At 42.0% G+C, this 9,451-nt stretch overlaps 1 protein-coding gene across 1 annotated transcript; it reads right to left on the bottom strand.

The window, feature by feature from the left end:
* Positions 1–3,962: 3,962 nt before the first annotated feature.
* On the bottom strand, positions 3,963–9,230 carry LOC128713569 (ras-like protein family member 11B). Its single transcript, XM_053808430.1, has 4 exons — positions 9,143–9,230; positions 5,979–6,035; positions 5,767–5,840; positions 3,963–4,391 (listed from the first exon to the last, which is right to left on the bottom strand). The coding sequence occupies exons 1-4, from the start codon at positions 9,228–9,230 to the stop codon at positions 3,963–3,965; spliced, it is 648 nt and encodes a 215-aa protein (XP_053664405.1).
* Between the last annotated feature and the right edge of the window lie 221 nt (positions 9,231–9,451).

Genomic DNA, 9,451 nt, shown 5'->3' with positions numbered 1-9,451 from the left:
TATATTTACCAATATCGATGCTTTCCGCTCAACCGCAACCACGGTTGACAGTGTTACCAAAACAAACCAAAAAAAAAACCACTCCTGCACACGCTAAATACATTCCGTACTGTATCATCGTGATGCGGTGTCCCGTCCCCTTCGGATTGTTCCATGGCGGTGAGCAACAGCGGTGGGCGAAATTTCACACCGAAGCGAGCAAAACTATCTAAATTCAATTAGAAATGTGCATTTAATTGATAATAACAATTCCGCGTACCATTTGTACGATAAAATTCGGCAATTGGTGAACGAGAATTGATAAGCCGATGGGGACATATAGGTAGTCCCCGAGATGGACGATATCTGATAAAAGCGGATTCGCAGATTACTACCATTTTACAGCTCAATGAGTTTATAGTGAGAAATTCAAGAAAATTAAGCGAAATTCTTTATTCTTCTCAATTGTTTTGAAATATGCTCTTATGATTTTTACATAATTTCCCCTTGGAATAATAATTCCCTTAATAAATAATTAATAAATAAAACAAATCAGTTTTAAATGCACGGGAATTCCTTTCAGAAAGTTTCAAATTGTATATTTAGCAGACTACGCGAATTTAAAATAATTTTGGTAAAAGGCATCGTTGCGAAAACTGTGTATTAGAATGAATTAAGTATAATTTATTATCAACCGTTAAGAATATCGAACTGCGTATATATTATATTTCATAACAAACAGTCAAACAAAAAAGTTTATTAAAATTCTAAATGAAGTTTTTCACTAATTTCATGCTAATATTGTTTGCATTCCTAAACACGTGATGCAATTACAATTCATGCATGTACGCACGCAAATCCCCTTCGCATAAAAACACCAAAGCCAAGGCTACCCATTTGCGTCGGGTCATGCGAACTTCGTGCAGAATTATTCATTGAAGACATCTATTTTCATGGCACATACATTTTTGATGTTCATTTCAATACCGAATGAAATAAAAATTATGCGTTATCTCGAGCAATGGGAAACGCACGCACAAAAAAGTATCCTGATCACTCACTCCGAAACCCGGCCCAATCATTGAAAACCGCCTAACATGACATACGCGCACACGCGCATGATAATGACCGATGAGGCTTGCAAGGGGTTTAGCGTTGCCGAGCCGCACCAGCTTAAATGCAAACGCGCCAAGCGTTTTTGCTTGCTCCATTTATTGCAACTGTTCCTGAAAGCGTTGATTTCATAATTTATTTACGATGGCTTTCCGCCGGAGACAACGCAGACAAACAATTCCCATCTACGCTGAGGACATACATGTACAGATAGCCAGGAAAAAAAAATCAGCAGGAAAAAAAGGAATGAAAATGACCATTTCAACAACCACCACGAGCAATCTAGCGCTCGAACGTCCAAACTGTCTCCCTACTGGTACGTCGTGTGCGGCACCATCAAAATCAGCGAAATGTTTTATGTTGTCATTGACAGGATATGATGGCTACGGAATGACATCTGCATCAACCCTGGCCAACAAAAGCAAAAGTAAAAGCGCATATGCTGATAGATGCATGCGTCGGACAGAGAAGTGTGAATAAAAAGCCATGAAAAATGGCACAATACGTTTGGCAAAACAAAGAAAAAAGAAAAACCAACAGTACAAAACAGGTACTTGTACAAGAAAACGCGGTAACGATGGATGGTTAACGGAACCGAGCCCCGGATGGACGACGTCCTGTACCGGATGAGTAACAACAGCTTTCGGAACTGTGTACTGGATAGCTTTTTCAGCTGCTCGGCCATGCGTATTTATTGGATATAATACTACAATAGTACAGTGGGAACAACACGGCGAACCTTTTGTTGGTCATCCAGATAGTCTCCAAGCGTAAAACATAACCAAAAAAAAACTAACAAAAAAATGAAAGGAAGTATGCATATTTTTATTAAATTTCATACCAACAACATAAAAATGGTTTTGACAAATATTTGCCGGGCTTTCCTTTTCATCATGCACTGGACTAGCTGCTCGGTTTCCGTGAGGAAATAAGTCATTTCTATCCCAGAAACGGCTAATGAAATTAAGGAATTCGGATTTTATTCCTCACTTTTAGAGCAATGCATTTCGATGAACTTTTTATGCGTTTTGTTCACTTTACTTTCACGAGGAAATTGCATATTTATCAATAACTCTATTTTGAGGCAAGGGTTGCATTGCTATTTGAATACGATTAGCCAGAAAAGAACGAACGGCGAGGAAATTACTCATCAAATTGATTTACTTTGCATTGAAGTGTTGCGCCTTTTTGAAATTTGAATAATTTTTCTTCAAACCGGAAACAATTAAATTGTCCAAATTGATTACAATGAGCAGATGCAAACCATTTGGATGAAAACATTTGCTCATAACAAAAGGGGAAAAAGCGATCTCGTCACGAGCGCAACACTTTGGTGTCATATTCTGCAACCAAGAATTCCCAAGGTGTAAAGTGGGAAAATAGTTTAAAATTTTCAGTTTTGTTAACTAAACCCCGTTATAGTGCAGCATTCACCATTTGATCAACTTTCGAATCTTGACAATCTGCAATCAAACGACAGCGCTGTGCGGTAAAGCGTATAATAAAATATAATATAAAATATTTAAAACTCATCCAATTCAAGCAAAACCAGAGACACTGGCACACACCATAACGGATAGGCCGACACCGTTCGGAGGTTCCAGTTGATTTTATTATTGCTGTGGTATAATTTTCACATTCTGGTTATGCATAATATAACGTTAAACCATACCACACCACCACCACCAAAGCCACCGAAACGATAGCAAAGCTATCAATTTCCAAGGCAACCACACACAAACACACACACACACGCATGCACACTCGGTTTGGCTCGGTTGCTGTTTTTCTTTACCAGGCGCGTTTGGCAAAACTGTCTTTTGCCCAACCGAATTTGCCAAACCCCGGGGTTTTGCGCAGCCCTGTTTCAATCTGATACTACACGCAATTTATTTTGTTGTGAGTCGCAGTCCATAAATTATTCAATATTTTCACTCCATTAGAAGTGGAAAATTTCAATCCTAGATCCCATTTGGCATCGTCTGAAATTGCTTCAACGTCAACCCGGCCACTTCACCGTATTGATGAGCGTGCAAACGTGTTGCCGGTACGGTCACTGCATGCGGTGTGCGGTGTGTTTATTGTGATTATTTTTATATTCCAACCCACCGTAACCACCACTATTTTTTTAACGCTTCAATTGCAGTTTATTGTCTGTGTGAAAAAGCGCAAACGCGGGTACGTGAGTATCACTTTAAAGTGCGCGTGACGCGTCGGTCAGGTGGGTACTGAGTGGGGGGAGGGGGAGAAGCATATTGAAATAAATTTTCAGGTCAATGCGTGACGCGTTTCCACTTCGGCAACTCGAGTATGTGCCCATTCGATTGATAAATCGTGGTTTCTTGCGACGGGTGCTGCACTCGCTTTTGTTTGTGCCTTGCTCTCTGCTAAATCTTTTTCCCACCAACTCAACCGAAAAGGACTATATTCCAGTTTTGGGGGGGTGGTTTCCAGTGAGCCACCTGGCGACTCCATCGCGCTACAAAACCATGTTTCTTTCCACGGGTCAATGCGGGACATTTAAACGTTGCGCAGCAGTCGAACAAACGAAGCAGGACAAACAGGTTTATCTTAATTTCAACGTATTTATTTTTATCCGACCAACAATTCAATTACATGTCGCGTTCAGTTTCACTGTTTAAAGTAATAAATTTTGATACTGATATTCAATCAATCTGTGTCAAAAGTAAACAGAGAGCAATTTTCCCTTTATCGGGCTGAGCGCTTAATATTACCATTGCGCCGTTCTACATGAAATAAGACAAAAAAAAGCGCAGTGGCGTTTAATGAATCAATTTTGCAATTCAAAGTTCCAGCGAAATTGCACAAAAAGTTATTGCTATACACCGTATCACAACACCCACGGAACGCTACTCTTTCGGGGAAATGCTATCACTCTTCCCTCGGTTGTACGTTCGCGAACCGCTCAGCATGCGGTCTATCTTGTCAATGAAGCTCTGCTTCGATTTCCGCTTTCCCGTGAGCACCTCACGACACAGCTCGAGGAATGCTTCCGCCACCTGGTACACATGTTCGGCGGCCGATATTTCGAAGAACTTACACTCAAAGTCTTTCGCCAGTATTTCACCCTCGTCCGTGCTAACCTGGCGGAGATGCACCATGTCCACCTTATTACCAACTAGCGCGACCGGCATATCGCCGGCCAGCTCTTCCTTCGCCTTGCGTATGAAGTTAAAGGAATCGCGATCTGTGATTGAGTAGACGAGCAGCAACCCATCCGCCCACTGTACTGTCTCGGAACCGGCGGTTAACGAGAGGGCTTCTGCGTTTTCTTCGATCTTTAGAGAAAGTACAAAGGAATTAAAAAAACATTACTCAGAAGTAACAAACAGTAAACAAAATACTCTCGTTCAACGATAAATTTTAATGTGAGGCAGGGAACAAATTGTGGCATCTGTCATCTTAGTTTTCGTTCCTTGGAGAACCAGATGCAACTTGACTGTCAGCTTCCTGTTCGGGTGGTGCGCTCGGTAGAACGTTCGTTCGTGAAAGAAAGGCCATTCCCGCGGGGTCTTGTAAAAGCATTGGCTCCGTGCATTTGGCAAGCACGGATGCATCCGGGCCTGCAATTGTTTTCGTATTGCGCTGGAAGCTTCCGTCCGCTAGCGCGTAATTGCTTGTTTCTCGTATAGCAAACGTCCCGCCTAGAATCGGCCCTTTTAACAATTCGTCCACCATGCGCTTTGGGTTCGGAATCGCAAACGTTTGACCCGTTTTCTTGCTTCTTATATCACCCGGAACAATCGGACTGCTTTGCGCCAGAGTCGGAACGAATGTACGTTCAAAATTGGGCCTCTTCCGATCAATTGTATGCGTTCGATGCGAGACGGACGGATCGGTCAGTGTTGCATCCGTGAGCTCGGCATATTCGTCCAACTCCCCTCCCGTTTCGGCCATGTAACTATCGAGGTTTGTGATTTCACGCCATCCCGTCGGTGGTACGAACGATGGATCACCGGCTGTGGCAAGGTTTGTTGCGCTTTTGTAACTCGCATCAGCATGCAGTCTAGTTTCCCGCTCCGTTGACGAACTTGGTGGTGCAAAGTTCCCGGTGCTAACGTTGCCGGGTTCATTCCTTGAAGTCTTCACCCTTTGAGACCGATCTGCCATCGTCGTCCGGTTGCACCTGGCGGAAGAACAATGAACTTTCGCTTCTTGAGACTCGATTTGTAGTAGCACTCGTTCCAACCGCTCTCGTATTGGTAATAACGACTGCAGCAACACCTCCGATCCTCCATCTTCGCCGGTGATTGCTTGGTAGAGTGTGCTCGAGAGGGTAATTATCGTTCCCATCAATCCTTGCACTAATTGCTCATTCGATGGTACGCTTGATAACCCAACCCGAGTGGCAGTATCCGGCCCGCCATCTATCTTCGCGTCATTCTCCATTGAACCGCGCGGGGATATGTAGTCAAACAAAGACAGCAAACTTGAGCACGAGATTGACAGATTGGCACACAAAGTTAGCAAGCACCATGGAAACTATGCTGAACTCGATGAGACTGCTAGGATATTCATTTGCCCTGTTCTTGTCAGCTATGGAGATGCATGGTTTGCTTCGATGAGTGTGCATGAACGTTATTCTGGCTTGGATACCTGATTACATGAAGTTTCGAACCTATTGTTAGCGAAATGAACCTTATTTGATTTTACCTTTGGGCATGTATCCCATATCTCACACAGGACCGCTTCTCCGTCGACCATGATTTCGTATTTGTGCCGGTTCTCTTAAGTTAGTCGTCGGATGCAGCAGCACAACGCGAAATTCATAATTATTTGAAGAAGAAAATATAATAAATTGAGAAAAAAATAAATTAAAGCAACTGCATCAAAACAATTTTGAATACCTAATCTATCATAATTACCTGCCTGATGGTCGTACTCGCCAATGTATCGTTTGGTGAGAAATCGTACTGTTAATGCTGTGAATAAAAAGAGGAATCCATCAATAGCATTAAACAAACTTTAATCAGCAATTTATAAACAAGGATTGTTGAAATGAGCAAACTCCTATTGATAAGACGTTGTGGTGATAATCAACATTCAAAATTTGCTATTCTGTCAAAGTCAATTATAGAAAAGATTCCAGAGTATGAGAGACAAACGAAACAAATTCAATCAAAATGCACACTTAGGGTCATCTTCGTTATTTTGCATTAGGGCTGTATAGCTCTGTTGAAAAATATATTTTCTTTTTTTTTCGGAATCATTAATTCAAAGACGAATGTTTTTCCCACATAAAAAAAACGTACGGATTCACGAGTACACGGAGATAGAAACTTCAATCGAAAAAACCCTAGGTCAACTGTTAAGCTAATACAGAATATCTTGAGCACTGTACTGAATCACAAATTATCTATTCTATTTTGCTCTCGTTTTATTGAAATCCGAAGTCAAGAAGCAAACGTAAAGCAAAATCCAAATAACCTGCCGGGAAATTCTCGCATGCCGCCCATGGTTCGCATAATTCAATGAGCCAATTACCGGTAACATAGCCACTAGCGAAAATGATAATGATGTGTACGGCATTAACGAACACCGAAGCTGTCTTGAACAACCCTACTAGAACCAAGGATGATGGGATAAAGTATTCCATCAAGCCAATCGGTTCGGCTGCAGATCTTTGCTCTGTTACGCAAATAATGTATAAATCGAAGGCGAATTTTTGCATGTTTGATGTAGGAACCTGAGCAAGGGCAAACGGACATTCGTTGGATTTTTTTTTCGGTTTTTTTTTGTGCAATGTTTGCTGTGCTATTCTACTTTACTGTTCCGCTAGAGATCAAAACGAATGGCTGTGTGGGATGGGTACTGTTATTGAAGTATGATCAATTTACCGAGAAGAACCCCGTCGAGGATTGTTAAGCAAGGCATGATTTAACTAGCGTATTTACTTTCTATTATCGCTTTGACAAAAGGCATCACCTTCACAGGAAGATTGGTGAATGTTGATTGTTGAATGATTTAGTGAAAAGTAGACATTAATTAAGGCTGTTTTCTTCGCGGCGAAACAAATACAAACGAATTATGTTTCACCAGATAACCGTCTGCAAATCGACTGCTAGAGTTATTCTAATTCACAATTAAAAACAATAGTTGCAGTTTCTACAAAAAAAAACAAGCTTTTGCATTCACCACCAGCTATAACATTGTTCTACTGGTTCTGTGCACCTTTACACCTTATTCGCTCGTCTTGCGTGTTCTTGCGAGGAAAGGAAGCGTAACGCAACCATTAAGCACCGTCAAATCAATGTACTCAACAGATCTAAGAAACGCCTGTAGAATATTACTGCGGCAGGTGAAAGACTTCACGATGATGAAGGAAGCGCTAAATTAATAACGCTCATCATCAGATGCAGCTGTCGATCTCATTCGTCACCGCTCTTACATGATGTTGGACGCGGCATCATGTCATCATGTTTAGATTGACTCTCTTCCAAGAACATCCAACCGTTAGTGAAAGACCATAACAGAGCGACATTCCCCTGAACTGTTGTAACCTCTTTGGAAACCTATCCCTGCGCGAAACGGGCAATCAACACAACCCTGCTAGAGGTTAATGGTCGTTTTATAGTGTGTGGTAATATTGTCGTATTTGTGGACCCATAAATTTACGACTGCTTCATTGGGCAAACGAAGAAATTCGAACCCATGCGAAACTGGTGTCATTTATGAGACGATCCCGTCCATAAAGGAAAATGTAAGCATGCGATGAATATGACGCCTGGTTCGAGTGACATGAGTGTCAAATTATGTGCCAAACCGGTACGCATATAATTCAACACCAATCAACCGATGTGGGGCAAACACAGAATCCCCACAAATTAACGTATCAACACTGTGACTACCAATAAACAGATCATTTTTGTCTGGTAGATCGTAAATTTGTCACATGCTACGACGAATGAAAGATTGTTGAAAGTCATGGCTGCGAAATCGATTATTACAATTAGCTGGAACGAATATTTTGCACAACCGAAGGGTTTGTTCTGAGTGCTGAAGAATGTCGTGCTTTCCATGCGTGTCATCAGAATCATCTCTGCTTACCGGTCTAACTACCAACATTTTCGTCTTATTCTCATTTCAAATTAGTTCATCCTTACATATTAGTTCCATCAGAGAAGTCTCGGGTGGGAAGTTTTCATTTCATGCTATTACTCTTGACTGCCGATCGTCATTTCAACGTCATGGATGGATCATTTAGGTGTGAGATATTTTCGGATCATATCTGTGTATATCCGTGAACGAGATCCCCAATGACCGTGAACAGCGGACAGGGTTTAAGGAGACGAAGCACATTGCCTTGAAGTCGGCTGTTGAACGTTTAAATCTGTCCAGAAGGTGATGATTGAAAGCCTGGGTCAAGAAGTTATAGTCCATATTGACCATAGCCATCGCACAGCACGATGGTATGCAGGTGTTTTATTTTTGCCATATCTCAAATTTGACTCTCACCGGATCGTACACATTGTTGATGATGTTGCTGAAGTACGTTAGTCAGCTTCGGAAAATGTCTTCGCTGTGAAGACGAAACTACCCCGTAAACAAAACAAAAAATGGGAGAATGTACTAGAGCTGGTAGAAAACGAAAATACCATTGACGCCTCTGGCCAGTTGGAAAGCATTGAGAGGAATGTAAATTTCAACTGGTTAAGAAGCACACGGCCGGAAACGAGACAGTAATTGACGGGATTGGTAAGCAAGGTGACAGCTGAACGATCGACTAATTTCTTAGACAGCTGTAAACGATTCGTGCTCTGACGTCTACATAGCTGGCCACCGTCGTTGCTTACGTACGTTGCTCTAGTCCGGTCCTTGACTGATTGGATTATTAGCGTACTGAATCTCTGATCCCGAGATATCTCTTTGCGATCACTTCATAAAACTCGAAGAATTTGAAATTTTTTGAGTTGAATGTGGTAGTTTGCATTTCCCTCTCAAATAGCGCAGGATTTAATCAAGACAATTTATAATACTCCACACGTATGACAACAATCTGCACAAATCCTATCAATACCACAACACTTACCACTTTTCCCAACACACGGTGCTCCTATGACGGCCACCTTGATTTCCGCCAAGTACGACTTTTTCCTACGAATACCCCTGGTGGTCATGATGAACTAATCCAAACACAAACCCTCATATAACAAGTACAAATCGGGAACGGGATAGAAGGCAGTTGCTCGGTGGTACACCCGAAGGGTGGTTGCGTTCGGTCGGTTTGATTTCCAAAAGGGGGCCCACGATTGCCGGTGGGTTTGAGGGCGGTGGTTGGCGTTGGCTCCCTCCGTTCCAATAAACAGGTTTGTGGCTTTGCAACCAGCAGCAATCAGTT

The sequence above is a fragment of the Anopheles marshallii genome, chromosome 3 (genome assembly GCF_943734725.1).
Source record: "Anopheles marshallii chromosome 3, idAnoMarsDA_429_01, whole genome shotgun sequence".
Lineage (NCBI taxonomy): Eukaryota > Metazoa > Arthropoda > Insecta > Diptera > Culicidae > Anopheles > Anopheles marshallii.
This window is presented reverse-complemented; position numbering and strand designations above follow the sequence as displayed.

Bases quoted from the DNA above. Each gene is read 5' to 3' on its own strand.
- LOC128713569 (XM_053808430.1), bottom strand. From the start codon at position 9,230: ATGACCACCAGGGGTATTCGTAGGAAAAAGTCGTACTTGGCGGAAATC. The intron at 6,036-9,142 runs GTAAGTGTTGTG...TTTTATTCACAG, and splicing joins ACCGTGTGTTGGGAAAAGTG to CATTAACAGTACGATTTCTC. The intron at 5,841-5,978 runs GTAATTATGATA...GACTAACTTAAG, and splicing joins CGAGTACGACCATCAGGCAG to AGAACCGGCACAAATACGAA.